General features: G+C 49.8%; 1 protein-coding gene across 7 annotated transcripts in view; it reads right to left on the reverse strand.

Moving 5' to 3' along the window:
* The window catches only part of TEAD1 (TEA domain transcription factor 1), a 248421-nt gene that overhangs the window by 47763 nt on the left and 184739 nt on the right, over window positions 1–15919 (reverse strand). For 4 of the 7 annotated variants that reach the window (XM_037050054.1, XM_037050050.1, XM_037050051.1 and 1 more), the window contains 5 exons: window positions 15036–15047; window positions 14093–14227; window positions 12925–12971; window positions 11999–12060; window positions 10949–11073 (listed from right to left, as the gene is read on the reverse strand). In XM_037050054.1, coding sequence (XP_036905949.1) covers window positions 10949–11073; window positions 11999–12060; window positions 12925–12971; window positions 14093–14227; window positions 15036–15047 — 381 coding nt within the window. The remainder of the gene's footprint in view (window positions 1–10948; window positions 11074–11998; window positions 12061–12924; window positions 12972–14092; window positions 14228–15035; window positions 15048–15919) is intronic. The other 3 variants (XM_037050052.1, XM_037050053.1, XM_037050049.1) reach the window with 1 other exon arrangement.

Here is a 15919-nt window from a genome sequence, read left to right on the forward strand (position 1 = left end):
GTGGAAGACGGGGCTGGGGACGGCTGCTTATCCTCACAGGCCATGAATGAGGCTCAGTTTGACTCACACACAAAGCATGTACATTGTATTAAATTAAACAGCCAATCAAAAATTACCTTGAAGTAGCCTGGATTTTTTGAGGAAGGGAAAAAACTATAAAGGGAAACAAAAATATTAAGAGTCATGCTTCAAGATGTTTATCCTAGCTGGCCGCAAGTCTTCCTATGGCTCAGCCGCTCAGGATGACTACAGGCTCACCAAAACAAACAAACAAACAAACAAATGATGAAAAATGATGTTACACCAGCAAAATCCTACCTGGATCAAATCATCCCGCAGGGCCTGACACCATTCTTAATACAAGGATTTCTATACTGACTTGGGGAGACAATCATTTTCTCTTTTTACTGCTACAATCCCTCCAGTTCTTTTCACAGCAGTTTTAAACAGTGACAAAGGTAGATATAATCCTAGAAACTCAACAAAGTTACTTGTAAAGGGTTACTGAGCTACTCTGGGGGTTTCACACGGGACTTTCCTCCTCCCCCACGGCTGTTCCAAGAGGTCACTCTCTCCTGGCTCCCGGCTCTCCTCCTCCCTGCTGCTGAGGGGGGGCTGCAGAGAGGAGAGCTGACCTCCCAGACAGACTCCGGAGTCAGACGAGATCTGGTCTGAACCCGGGGGCTGGCACCACTGTCTAGTTGAGTCATCTGAGACCGAGATTCCAGCCCTCCCAGCTGCCTTTTCCACACAGTAATGCAGGGATCAGGAAAGTCACTATCTCCAAGGATGGTCACAGGATTAAATGAGATAGTGCGTGGAAAATACACTGCTGTGCCAAGCACATCATTTATTATTATTGTTGCTATTACTAGTTCCCCAAGTAATCCTGATGCTTTACGTTGGAAGAGATCATCTGAAATTCAGGCTGTCCTTCTCACAGCAACTCAAGGGAAATACTAAAATTCAAAGCAGAAACGAAGAGGTTCCAAGAGGTCACTCTCTCCTGGCTCCCGGCTCTCCTCCTCCCTGCTGCTGAGGGGGGGCTGCAGAGAGGAGAGCTGACCTCCCAGACAGACTCCGGAGTCAGACGAGATCTGGTCTGAACCCGGGGGCTGGCACCACTGTCTAGTTGAGTCATCTGAGACCGCGATTCCAGCCCTCCCAGCTGCCTTTTCCACACAGTAATGCAGGGATCAGGAAAGTCACTATCTCCAAGGATGGTCACAGGATTAAATGAGATAGTGCGTGGAAAATACACTGCTGTGCCAAGCACATCATTTATTATTATTGTTGCTATTACTAGTTCCCCAAGTAATCCTGATGCTTTACGTTGGAAGAGATCATCTGAAATTCAGGCTGTCCTTCTCACAGCAACTAAAGGGAAATACTAAAATTCAAAGCAGAAACGAAGAGAGGAAAGTCTCAGACATATCCCTACTGGTCCAACAGTGCCATTACCGACTGTAACATACGGTGGCTGAGAAGGTGGTGACATGCACGTGGAGCCTGGAGGGCCCTGCAGGCGTGCTTCCCTCAGGCACATCAGAGCTCACTCTGAACCATGAAAAATCCGTCCTCACAGGGCAGCCTGGGCGGCAGCCCATCACCACAAATGAGACAAAACAGAAAAACAAAACTCCCACAGTAGCCACTGAGGTTTTATTTTCTTCCTTTTCTCTTTTCTCAAAGTACTGCCAATACATTTTACTCTAGAGACCTCTGATGAGGCAGTTCACTTTTTGTGGAAAAGGAAGGAAAAGTCCTATAAATCTGCTAGTCCTTGGCATCCGAACTACTCCCCTGGACATGCCTTGGTGCTGCAGTACATAATCTGACCTGAAGATGGCGGTCTTTTCCCAAGCTTGTTCCAAAAATTCCAAGTATTTGAAGAACGCAGTTAAACCTTGAAAAATGACTGCTGTCAAATAATACCAAGAGAGAAATTATAATCCACTTAGGAATTTTAAAGAAACCAAGACAAATAACTCATGTCAAGGGATGGTAATGTACAAGTTGGAACAGAACAAGGACAAATCACCTACAGTTGCCTCTTGTCACGCTCTTGCCAGTACTATCCCTCCAGACACTCCCAGGGCAGCCCTCGCAACCTGTGATGACTCCAGGGAGTGGCTGTAGGGCCAAGCCAAGGAAAGTGACCTGCATGCTCAGCTCCTGCTACGGCTGAGGGGCTGGAGGGGTCACCCCGTGCTCCTACACCAACAGGCTCTGTCCTCAGCTGACTGCTCAGACACCAGCCCTGTTCTAGTCGCCTGTCCCAGGTGCCGCTTCATCCCTTCCCTGGGCCCTTCCCAGAAAGAGACAGGGAAAACAAGCAACTAGAAGCAAGTAAGTCCTTCCTTCCCAGATCCCACACCACAGTGATCACACCACCTGCACCCCCACTTCCCCCTTCCCCCACCATCTCTGTAGAGAGGCTGCTGTTTTCTTAGAAAGAGGTGCATCTTCCCCACCCAGTGCAGCTGTAAGGGCCAGTGGCTGAGTGCAGGGACCGCAACCGGGAAGGCAAGCGGGTGTGGTGCTGACCTGCCAAGGAAAGCAGATGGAACCTGGCTGGGGCCTCTGTGAAATGTCCATAAAACCCAGATTTCCAGATGCTTTCAATTGCCTCATCCCCAAATGGTATGAAGAAAGAGGGTGAGTGCCCAGAGCAGCTCAGACACTGGAAACAAACCATCCATTGCTGTTGCCAGAGGTGCACAGATGAGCCCACAGGACAGCTCGGCAGTCCTGCATGACAGGGTGGGAAACCCATACCGCACCACGGGGAGCCATGGATGTAGTCGCGGGAAGACACTTCATCTCCCACGACCTACTGGAATAGAAGCCCATACTTGGTAAAAATGTACAAGGAAAACCTGGGAGCCGCAAAAACACTGGGCACAGCCAACCGTCAGACCAGCTGTAGCCTTCCTCTGAGAACCTGGAGGGCAAGTGGGCTTTCTGACCATGTATTCGAAGCATGGGATGCAGACATTGACAACACATGGGTTAGAATCCAGGCTCTATTGGTTTGGGGCTGTGTGACTGGAGGCAAGTTGCTTAGCCTTTCTGGGCCTTGGCTTTTCCCTCTGAACACAGGGATGACACCTGGCTGACTCATCTCCAGGGGTCGATGTGAAGGTCAAATGAAACAGTAAACAGGATGGTTCTGTGTAAGCCATAGGGAGCTGCATAGATGCTGGCTCGAAGGTTTCCTGTTAATGAGATCCACACACAAGCTTTGAACTGGGGTAGAGGAACCTCTTTTCTAAAGGACCAGAAACCGGAGCTGCCCAAACAGCTGTTTCCCATCAATACAGAACCCTACTCTGAGATGTTGCATCAGCCTCAGCATCCAGTGCAGTGCTTGGAAGCTTCTCCACAGAAACATTGCCCTTCTTCGTCTTCTTGTCCAGGACACCAGCAAGGACCCTCCTGGCAACCTGCAACTTCAACCTTGCTTCTGATCTTGTTTCCTGATTTCTCCGATCTATGCCCCATACAAACTGCCCACCCTTCTTTCTGCCACAGGCCTCATCCATGTCACATTTCCTTAGAGCTGCACTGGTCACATTTTCCAAAGCAGAGCCAGGATCTGTGGTCTAACAAAGGAATTTTAGCTGATCTGTGAATTGCCTTTGAACGAAGCTATAAAGATACGAAGATTAAATCATGCTTGGGCCCACATTTGACCAAATGCCTTTATGGAAAAGAATGAGGTTATCTGCAGGATGTATTTGCATAACCTCAATGCAGCCCGCCCTAACTGGGAGCGCTAGGCTAGCTCAGGCTGTAAAGGTAGAGGCCCTACTCTTTCCCATCCAGGGGGGCTCCATAAACATCACAGAGGGTGATGTTTGTGCACCATCCGGGGGAGTCGAGAAGACAAAGCTTTTATCATTTCACAGGTGGCAGCCAGTGAAGGAAGATGGTCAGGACATTTGGAGTAAGAGAAAAGTAAGGGCACTTGATCTGAGTTCCCCAGGAGGAGAGAATTCCTGAAGGGTGCCCAGGCTTGGGTGACGGATGGCAGGTCTGCAGTCTGGAGGCAGGGGGTTGCTGCCCAGGCTGTCACACCTCTTATCTTTATTTCTAAGTGGCTTAGAAATACTATGTGGCGAAGCACTCGGGACATGATAAGATCTCCCTAAATGTTGGTGATTGCTACTCCCTTCCCCAACTTCTCAAACCATGGGCTCTGGGGTTAGGACAAAGTTCAACTGTCCAACCCTGCCATCTGTGCGCTGGGTGTTGGGCTGTTACTCAAACTTGCTGAAGGACTGTGTTTCCAATATCCACTTCCATGGGTTTCTTTTGAAGACAAAAGAAACAGCATTATTACAACGGCAGTCTGCTCTCCGCTCTCTAACCTTTCAAATTATACCACCGTCTGCAGTCTCAAAAACTCAGTCATTTCCAGTATCCTCTTCCTCCACAGCTAATCAATCCCTAAGACCCTTTAATGGTATCAACACAATGTTTATCTCCCCCGTCACTGCCCGTGCCCTCGTTTGGCCCTTGTCACCCACCTCCTGGACCAGTGATGTTGTTTCCCTAGCTCCAGCCTGTTCTCTGACCGACCGCAGCCATCGTCATCCTGCAGCCTGTATCGGATCACAGTGTCTCTTTAAAAGGGGGTGAGGTGGAGGAATTCGTGTTCATATTATACTGTGTGTGTGTATTAAAATCTATGGAAAGATTCATAGGAAACTAGCAACAATGATTCCCTATTTGGGGTGGGATAGGAATGAGAAAGTAGTGAAATCTCTCTCTATTCTTTTATGCTTAGAGATTTTGGATCACACAAGTTTACTACCTACTAAAAATTAATTAGTTAACTTAAAAAATGTTAGCTCCTGCCTGAGTTTCAACAGAGTCCAAACCACCCAGTGAGCAGACCTTCCCAAGCCAGGCCCCTCCACTGGTCTGGCCCACTTTTCCTGCTGCATTGCTCCAAGACATTCAAGGTTCAGAGAACATGTGTGGGGTGTTCAATAGGCCGAGGGGTGTCGCTGACTGCAATGGCCACAGCAGTGCAGGGAGAGTGGCCCTATCACGCCCGCTGTGCCAGGCTGAGCCGTGAAGTGACTGCCCCAAACCCTGTACTGCTGGTAAGAACTCCCATACCGGCTTCCTCACTCAACTGGAATGAGCGTGTTGTCCCAAGAGCACAGCAGGGGATATGTTCTAAGGTCCAAGTGGGAACATCCCTGGCTTTTTGTGCCTTGCCCCAAACCCTGAGAAGATGGACAGAACCACAGATTGGAAAGGGAGCTCAGAGAAATCCCAGCCCAATTCTCGCCCTCATGTGAAGGGCCCTCCTACAGGCAGCCTGTGCTTGGGGGGCGCATGCTTTGGAAGGCAGTGGTTTTATGTTTAAATAATTTTTTGGTTTCCCAAAAACTACGGTGCAGTGGTTAAGAATACAGAGTGGGGCCAAACCTTGGGACAGCCACTCCCTGGAGGTGGACCTTGATAACGCACCCTAACGTTTCCGAGCCTCCGTTCCTCCCGGGAAAGACCGTACATGGGAGCAGTACCTGTGTCAGCATGCTTGGCAGACAGTGCTTATCACACAGGTCGGTAGGTGCTGGTGATGATCAGCATCGCGTAATACAGCGAAGTGTTTGTTAGGGGCTGGATGTGCCTTCCCCGTTCGGGTCTGTTACCGTACCACCATGGAACTCTTCCTCTGCTTTGGTGAGACAGTGCTTTACCAAAACCTAAAGAGACAATCTCCTGTCCCTCCCTCCCCAGGCCGAGGTTTTCCCTTCTCTGGCTGTGTAACTCCTACCTAACTCAACCCTCACACACTCTCTTCCTGTACATGGTCCTGCTTATTCTGGTATCCGGACCATGACAGGCATTGAACACAGAAGCCTGGGCCTGGGCAGTCTGACCCGGCAGGGTTTTGCCATCTGTGGGTCAGGAAGTGGCTGAGCTGTGGGGGCTGGAGCAACCTGCCCTGTCCCAGGGTGGGGGTGGAGGAATTCCGTTAGGCTTTATCAGGAAAACCACTCCCCATGCACGCACAGGATTTGGCCTAGAGCTCACCAAGAGCAGGTTTTCGTCAGTCTCAGTCAGCAGCTGCTAACTCAGTCTCCAGGAACTGGGCCCTGATTGCAGACAAGGCACTGTTACACAGCCCACCACAGGTGGAGGATCGCACGTGTAACGTTTGAAGTCCCTTGATATGCAACACTGAAATCATGTAGAAAGTGTATTTTCAAGCACTACTAACCACTTCTAAAATTGCCTTAGTTTTTTAGATCTTCCTTTCTTCACCCTCTGCTGTTTTTCTCTTAGCTTCTAGTGGAGCCAAAGGTAACAGAGGGACTGACTTGCTGGTTCTCCACCAACATAAACAATCGACTTGGGGAAATGCTGCCTCATCTGGTTTACACTTGATGCAGAGCCAGCAGGGGGCGCTCACCCACCAGATTATTCTGCCTTTAGCTCTTTACAGATTACAGCCAGCTATGGGCTATAAAACAGGTTACTCATTGCCTACAAATGGCCAGACCATACACTCTGGTTACAATCTCAGGATGTGGAATCAGCAGACCTGGATCTGAAGCCCATTTCCAGAGTCAGCTGCCTGCCTAACACTGGGCAGGCCACGTATGAAAGAATTGCACAGTGTTGGCTATCTCCACAGGGGGTACTACTGCTGGCCCTATTACCAGTACTACCAATGCTAAGGGCGGCAGGGTCATGTATAAGTCTTCAGTGGTGGCAATGATGGCCTCTGTGGTAACCTGAAGAGTGAATCTGCAGAACAATGGTAACTACGGGAGGCCACCCTGGACCCAGGCAAACTAGGTTCTCCCCTTGGCTTTGTTGTTCATGCTTATTATGTACTGCTGGGAAACAGTACAGCCACAGGTTCGAACCTGGCCCCAGACACTGGCTACCTGCAAGACGGCAATTTCTCCAAGCCTCTTCTGTAGAAATGAATAAAATTACCTGCCTCATCAGGCTGTGATGAGGACAGAAGAAATCACTAATGAAAAATAGTTAGCACTGCCTCCGGTTTATTGATTTATTTATTGGCTTTTTGCCAGCACTATCTATTACCCCATGATTCCAATGAGCTTAAGCCGCTGCTGGAAGTAGGGAGAAATGTGTGTGTTCATGCCTGTATATAGACAAAGATCTACAGAGTCCAAACACCGAGCTGAATCTGTTTAGGGACCTTTGTTTGTTACCTTGTGGGCTTCCTTATCAAAGAAACATGCTTAATGTTTAATGTTCATTTTTTTAGTATATCCATCTTAGTTTAAATGTCCCAGATGAATTTTTAAGTTACTTTAAATTTATCTACAGTTGGAAAAAATATAGTAAAACAAAGTCTCAGAAGGCACAAAAAGTCCGAGAGCCAAAGAAATGTTCCACATGCTACAAGTGTCTCAGTGTGACCTTGGTCCTGAAGTGCCATTACACGTTCACGATGACAGCACCTTCTGTTTGCAAAATAAAGCGCCGATTACATAACCTGAGGAGCTGGTGCTGAAGACATCGCTGAAATGCTGTAAACACTTTCTGTAATTCTCCCTCATTTCAACCTGTCAATCACTTTCCCCCCAAGGGTCCCCTGCTTCCTCCAGCACGACCACCCTCTTTCGGACCCTTGTATTTCCACTAAAATCAAATACACATACTGTTCACACTCTGCTATGAATTCTTCTGTATATATTGAACTCATTTTTTAAAACCAATGCAAAATAGGGGGGTGTAACTCAGGAATATTAGAAGTGACATTTACAAGTGAGGCTGATGTTGCAACTTAGTACAATAATTTCAGGACAGTGGCACAGTTTTGGCTGGCATTATCTGATAGACACAACTTATACGCAGACTGTAACAAGCCGGAGCCATCCACATATACATGACATTTTCTGAAATTATACTTTTGTAAGCTAAAGAGCAAGTGATTTTCTACTGTGAAGAAGGAGCATTATCCACACGGGCACTTAATGTCACCTCACATTCTGTGAGTGTGTATGGGCACTGGTTTGGGTGGCTACGGTCTGTCTTCTCACTAGGATGGAGGCTCCACGAGAGTGAGGACGTAGTTTCCTTTGCTTTTGCATCCCTAAAACCTGAAACAGGGGCTGGTGTGCAGTGTTTAGAAAGGACTTGTTGCTCTGGCCGGGTACACAGTTAGAGCCTCTTCCCCACACACCAGCGTTGCAGGTTTGATCCCCGGTCAGGGCACATACAAGAATCAACCAATGAGTGCATAAATAAGTGGAACAACAGACCAATGCTTCTCTTTTCCTTTCCTCCCTCTAAAAATCAATCAAAAAGCATTTGTTGGTTTAATTCCAATTTCTCTCAGTCCCCATCTTGTGTCCCTTAAAATATAATTTTTTTTTTCAAGAGGCCCAACGGTGTTGACTCACACCAAGCATTCCATTTATAACAGGACTGTTTACGTCATGTGTTAAGAGTCCAAGCTATAGAGCCAAACCCTTTCATTCATCAGGGAAAGGCCAGTCAAGCTGAGCCATTCGGACTGCTACGTACATTCTCGCTTATGCACGGAACATTAGCTCTAGACCCCACTCCAAGGACCTGGTGGGCCCTGCCTTTAAAACTGTCCACCAACTTTCCCTTACTGCTTCCATACCTCACAGGCATCACCCTGGGATGTTCTCCATGCCTCCCCATTCCAAATAATCCTCCTCCCCTCAGTGTAGGGCTTACTCCCCAAGGAAGCTGTTCCACGTCAGTCGCTCCCAGCTTCAGTATTCTTCCTTCCCCGCGGTCACCGCGCTCCACAGTGACCTCCCTTGTGATTACTGCTTCACGCGAGTCTCTTCACAAGACATTGCCTCCACCAGGGAGGGGAATGGCTGCAGCGAGGACTGGACCCTCCTTGGTCCAGGGCCACGTATTGAATGATTAGAGAATGGACTGAGTCTATCAGGGATTCACAGAAGCCTGACAAACACTAACCACAAGAGAAGCTGGGCCTTCAGGGCTCTGTAGGTCCCTAACTGGAGGGGATAGTCACAATGTGGGGCGGCCACGGGCTTTTCAATTTAAAAAATTTTGTTTATTTTGATAAAGCATTCTATAATCTTTTTACCCAGAACAACGACCACCTTGGGACTTTTGCTTCCCAGTGCCTTGGAGTTTTATTCCTAGGGGGAAAAAAGTTCACAAGCAAAGAGAGAGATTTGTTCATGTTCGTGTAGTGGATACACAGACTGAATGTGCAATTCGAGAGACCTGCATAATAGGGATGGCTTACACTAGTGTAAAAGAATACTCTCGAGTAGATTTTGGCTCCTGGTCATGCTGCTCATTGGCTAAGCAACTTCAGTAAGTCCCTCAGTGAGCCTGGGCCTCAGTTTCTTCACCTATAAAATGGGGAAACAGCACCTACCTCGTTGGTACTGTGAGGACAGAATAAAACGGCAAATGACCAAGTACTGTGCAGGCAATGAGGTGCTATACAAACAGGAATCAGGAAAAGCAGAAGTATCTTGCCAAAGCCATGCCTTCAGCCAAAAAATCCTCTACGCCTCCCAGAAGGAGGCAGCAGCCCAGAGTCATGAAGGTGATCTGTGTACTTCAATGCCACCGGATACGGATTCAAGCCATCAGCACCCCTGTTCCCATAAACCACTCGGCCCCGTGAGAGGAGTGACGGCACTGGCTTCCTCTTCCCTGTTTCTCTCCCCCCATTTTCCCATGCCTGCCTTGACAGGCCCATGACCAATTTTACAGCTCCTTCATTTCTCCCTAATCTTGGAGCAGGCTTTGTTTTTCTACCAGCTCCCGGTGCTCACAGCTCCCAAACTGAAATGTTGGTGGGCTGCACTTGGTTCCCCCGAGTGTCTACTCTGGTGATGGCTGGTGGAAGCCCCTCTGCCCAGGCTGCCTCCCCTTCCTACCATCAGAGGCTTTCCACCAAGCTCAAGTGCAAATACTACCAGGAGAGGTAGTGTTTGTTCGGTATCTGAGGTATTTACAACAGACGGTGAAATCATTCATGACACTTTTCCCTGATAACAAACAGAATGACAGCAAGGCAGGGGACACATGGACGCACGGCACCTATGGCTATTGGAGGCCCTGGAGAGCAGCAAGGTGGGTGGACAGAATAGGGAAAGGAGTTGGTGAAGACCCCGAAGACAAACTCACAATTTCTTCAGTTTTGGCCTTGGACTCAACCGCACACAGATGCAGCACTGGCACTCACAGCCAGGGCATGGGGTGAGAAAGAGGTCTTGGGCTTGCTGGGCGGGAAGGAGGGGAGGCTGGTAGGTGTGGGAGACGAGGGGCCTAGCTGGGGACAATGGGCGGTGGGCGCTCGACGGGGTGAGGGGCGCAACCAGCAGAGTTGGTTGCGGACCTTACTGGTATTGATGAAATTAAAGTGCCTCGCATTCTACATCGAATTGTTAAAGTATCACCTTGTTACTTCCTCCTAAAGAGGTAACTCACTATCCTGAGGAAACAGACTTGGAAAGGCAGTACCAAATAATGGCTCAGTGTTAGGCTTGAGTTTTAAAGACACAAGTTTGAATCTCTAATCCATCAGATGATAACTGGGTGACTTTAGGGAAATTTCTTAACCTCTGTTTCTTCATCACACAGGGTTTTGCTGAAGATACAATGTGATGGTGTCTATACCAGTGAATAGCTTTGCCATGGACCAGCCACGTGCAATAAATGTTAATGCTACCAAATGCCAGAGCCTACTAAGCCCCTGCCCGTCAGCACCAGTATTCGCTGGAGTTTTAGGCCCAAAGCATCCTAACTTCCAGCTCTAACTTCTACATATTTGTCAATGGAAATACCTTTTACTTAATTGAAAGGCTGCTTGGTTTTTCCTCCCCAGGTCCGTGGACACTCAGGGGAAAGGACTTCGGGGATGAGTGGGAATGAACAGGAAATTCTAGGTACAAGGTACACCTCTGGGCACACTCACCGAGTCTGGGTCTCGCTGCTGTTCGAGGAAAGCGGAGAATTCCACCAGGCGAAGTTTGGTTGTGCCAATGGAGCGGCCCTGCCAGGCAGGGACTGAGGGAGCTGGGGCTGACGCAGGCTCAAACCCTGGAAGACCAATTGTCACCTTTACTGCTGGCCCATCGCCTCCCCTTGGCCTCGGGCCTGCACTGGGGCAGGAAAGGCCAGCAGCTGCTCCCGCTGTGTCTTGCGGTGGAGCTATTAGGGTGGGACGAGATTCTGTCCAGGATCCCAGAGGCAGGGTCCTGGAGAAGCTCGGTGCATGCGGCTTCTTGTAAAGCCAACATTAGCTCGTGTTATAGGCTGTGGCATGAGGTCATCCCGGACAAAGGGGCCTAGCTGGGGACCAAGACGAAACTGACTGAAGAGTGACAACTGCTGGACACTTTCTGGTGTCTCTCCACCTCCCTTCCCAAGGCTGCAGTCACCAACGCTACAGGACACTCTCAGAATGCTCCCTGATACGGAGCAGAGGGCATTTTCAGCGTGCGGCCTCTGTAAGGGAGAGCGGCTATACCAAGTAATTCTACATGCACCTGTGTGGGGTGGGGGTGGGGCTGGGGGCCAAGCAGACGCTTGTTTTCTAGCTTGGGCCTCCATGTGAGCTCTCCTATAAAGAAAGGGTACTAGGAATTGAAACCTACTTTAGTCACCCTATCTAAGAAAGGGTGACTAAAATCCCATCTGTCCTCAGGACTTGTATTGCCCAATTTAGCCTGTTAATGATGAGGAAGGAACTACAGCAACTTCCCCTTCCCAGGATGACCCAGGGTGCTGAGTGAAAGTGACCAGGCTTCCTCGTTCCTTAAAAATGCATCTCAGGAGCTCTGAGCTCTGAGGAGATGACGCATAGGAACCAGGACCTGGGAGGGGACACCTGCGTGACCCTCCTACAGGCCAGGCTAATACCTGCCTTAAGCAAGTTGAGGGTGAGGAGGGGCATTCATAGGTCTGCAAATAGGAGGGGCCATGCAGCTGTGGAACCAAGTGGGAGGGAGCCCACGAGACTCACCTGGAATGGGGGCTGTGACCGCTGGCTGGATGGGGTACGCCTGCTGCACAAAAGGCTTGACGCTGGGAACAAAGATGAAGAGTCAGAAAAGGAAGCTGTAGCAGCGCTACACCTGAGTTCTGGCCTTGGCCTCCTACAGCTAGGGAGCCAACCTGGGTCCTCCCTGCTCTGAGGGTCCCGCCTGCAGGCTGGGGGCACAGCCCAGGCAGAACTCCATCAAGACTGAGAGGGTTACTCTCTCCAATTGAGAGGGGCCAGCAGGCTGCTAGGGACGAAACCACCAAGCTCACGCCAGCTCAATGGGATGAGCCGGGCACCTGTCTCTGAAGTCTCATCCCTGCAGAGGCCGAGGTTACTGGTCACCATTTCTGGGCAAGGTTTGGGGCATGAATCAGGCTCTCCTTCTCTAAGCCAAATAGCTCATGTTCTTTTGAGAATGTCTGAGCAGGATTTCCCTTCTGCTTTCATCCCAGACTGCCCTCATCTTCTGGTTTACTGAGCTGGCCCCCCGGGCCCTGAGAGCATCAGTGGGATTTTCTTTTAGCTGCCACAACACAGGGAAAGACAGGATGGAATGGGCTAAAGCATCGCCCCCACCGCCCTCGCTCCCGGGCAGGCACTTCAGGAAGAGCCCAGGCTTTGCCCTTCAGAGCCATGAAGGGACAGGCATCCTAGTCCTGTTTCGGGCTAGATGAGCACTAAATCTAAGGCAGGAGGGATGTTTACACGTCTCCCGGATCTGAGCCATCAGAGCCTGCTATTGGCTTCAGTGGATAACAACAGGGCAGGACTTTGGTGATCTCAGGTTAAATCTTTCTCTCCCCCCGCCCCCCCAACCTCCGAGGCAATCTGGACCCAGGAAAACACCACCCGGCTGGGCTGTGACCAGCCCTTTGTCGTGAGGGCCGGCCCCTCCTCGGACTTACTCTTGTGAGGATCCTGGCTGCCCTGTTTGTATCATTCCTGGCCAGAACTGGAAGGCAAAATGCAAGAGGCTTCAGGATTATGAGTTCACTTCAAAGCACTATTCAGGATGTGTACGCATAGCAACCCCTGATAGAGACAGCAGGTTAAGATCGTCCACCAGCTGCAGTGACCCTCTCTAAATGCAGATGTGGTCACTGCTGCACACGAAATCAGAACCTATGGCCTTGGCCTGGCAACCCGGGGCTCTCTCTAGCTCCTCTTCCAGATAACCTCCAAGGGCAGGGACCAGGCAGCCGCTTCCGTGTTCTCCTGACACGTGGCAGAGATCGGGGCGTGCTGCAATGTTCATGAGTGTCTCACCCGACTGCCCTGTCCGTGGACCCACCCACCCTTCCCTTCTCCACTCTACTCTGAAATGCACCGGGGGTAACATTCTGCCTCCACCACTCACAGCATGGAGGGAGGGCCCAGTCAGGGGGAGGACAAAGCTCAGAACGAGAGGCCAGCACCAAATAGCAGACACCGCCTTTGCTGTGAGTTTTCCTGAGGCTACTGGCACGTGTTGACCCCTGACTCCCTGCTGGAGGAAGCACTATAAAGGAAGTCACAGCACCCTGGGTTTGAGTCCTGACATCACTATCCATGATATTATGATCACCTCATCCAAACTCTTGTTTTACTACTAAGTAACCTTGGTTTTCTCATCTGTAAATCAGCAGTAGCAATAAGAGGCATTTGAGATCATTATGAGGATAAAATGGGACAAGGACATTCAGCTTCTCTGCCCTTGCAGGTGCAAAATGAAAATGTTAATAGAATTATTTGTCGCTTTAGGAGCTAGCTGTCATAAAGTGACCTCAGGACACAGGGACAGAGACCAAGGGCTAGAAAAAAAAGATGCAGATCACAACTCAGAGGGACACCGGAAAAGTGACGCGGGACTCGGTGTCTTTGGGGACTGAGGCTCCCTCCTCTGCCCACTCTCTCCCTCTCACTCCCCGCCTGCTCTTCCTTCCTCCCCTTCCCCTATGTGCACCCATCACCAGCTCAGGTGGTTCTCTTATACCTGACCCAACCATGAGAAGTGCTAGGTGAACAGCTTCGTACTGGCCCACAGTGACCCCATGCCCCGAAGGCCACCGTTCCTAGATGCAGCCTGCGACTCACCCCCGGTGCCCCTGGGAAGGTGGGGCGTGGAATCCCAGGCAGCCCCAGCTTGTTGTGAATGGCAGTGGCCGAGACGATCTGGGCAGATGACATGGCAGCCATGTGTTGAAGGGCCTTATCCTTTGCGGTCTGATCCTTGAAGGTGACAGTGACACACAGACTTAATACCCAGGCACGGCTACCAGGCAGCTTACAGAGCACAGACACGAGCACATGGACTAAAATACAGAGCCACAAAAGAGGCCAAAAAAGCAAACATGCACGGATAAATAAACACGGCCAGAAGGCTGAACACACGGAACCTAATGTAACTCTGCACATTTACTGAGGATACCCAGTGGCAAGGTTTAAAAAAAATTTTTTTTTGTTAATCCATTTTCCAAAAGAATGGGAAGCCTCTGAGAAAAAATGGGCAAAGTTATTTATTTTTCCAGTTTCCAAAGGGAGAGTTCTCCAATTACTTGACACACTCAAGGAAAAAAAGGCCCTGCTTTAAAGCGTGTACATGGGGTGGGGGTGTGACTGTGGATCTGGGGTGGGACCGTCCAGGGTGGGGGGAGGCCTGGACAGTGTGCGCCATCCAGGGGCCACAGTCCCTGGAGCTGCTGGAGTCACTCATGCGAGGCCTGGAAGCCCTGGCAGAGGCCTGGTGGGGAGGCTCAGAAGCAGCGGGGTGGGTGGGGTGGGTGCGGTTGGGGGCGGTGACGGGGCCAAGCAGCATGCTGGTGGGGCGCATGCTCTCTCAGGTGTCCCCGCTGTGGGTCTAAGGCTCCTTGGGCTCCTTCTGTAGCAGAGGACAGAGAGGATGCTACAAGGTAAGAAGTTTCTCCCTTCCCTAAATGGGTCTTTTCTTAAAAAGCCAAGGCTGATAACACAAAGCTAGCCAAAAAGTCTGCCAAGCACAGCTAAAATACAGAATACTCAATGTGGTGAAAATACTTACCATGCTTGTCACCTGGATACAACAATAAACAATTTGTTAAAAGGATTATGTATAAAGGCAGGGTTATTTTTCTTCTTCAGTTAAAAAGTATATATGCATACAAACACACAATGGGCATCATAAAATAGGTAGGAGTGTGGGTTTTTTTCACATTTTAGGAAGAATGTACGACCCATGTAACTATCTAGAGGGGCAGTTATTGACAATGGCAACTACCCCAAACTACCCCCACCCCCTCCGAGTTGCCTCTGTGGCTCCCCCAGGACAGATGGGGGAATGGCCACGGCCCCAGTAGGGGACAGGCCCCAGTGACGCAGGCAGAGCTTCATGCTTGGAAAACATGTTGAGGTCCCTGGCTGCTGGTAGAAAGCCCATAATCTACCCGGCCCCAGAATCCAGGAAAGCAGAAAGGAAAGGCGACATCAAAAACAGAGAGCGCCCTGCCCAGCTGCCGTTCAGAGTCAGAGAGGGAGAGAAGGCCGAGGGAGGCCTCAGGGAAGACACTGCGCATCCGCAGAGAGGTGGCGTCAACAGGTACAGATTTACCCCAAGGTGATGCGTAAACATGCAGAAGTGCCAAGGGCGAGGCCAAAAGGAGACGTTAAAAAATAAATGAAAGCCTACAAGACATTTATTAAGGGCGTCTACGAAAGACCAAAGTGGTATAGACACCACTTTGCCCCAGTGACAGCCAGGAATACCATGTGAGTTTTCAAAAAGTCTCTATTAACCCTCGAAAAAGAGACTGACACTTGCATACATTTTATAATATTTTATATATTTCTTTGGCTGTTAACTGAAAAACTAATGAGCTCTTCAGGGATGTGCGCGGTCACTATGTGCACATGTGGGTCATGAGCTACAGCTGAAGGACACCATCGGGG

Source organism: Sturnira hondurensis, unplaced genomic scaffold (genome assembly GCF_014824575.4).
Source record: "Sturnira hondurensis isolate 20B ecotype Veracruz unplaced genomic scaffold, ASM1482457v3 Scaffold0006505, whole genome shotgun sequence".
In the NCBI taxonomy this organism is placed as follows: domain Eukaryota; kingdom Metazoa; phylum Chordata; class Mammalia; order Chiroptera; family Phyllostomidae; genus Sturnira; species Sturnira hondurensis.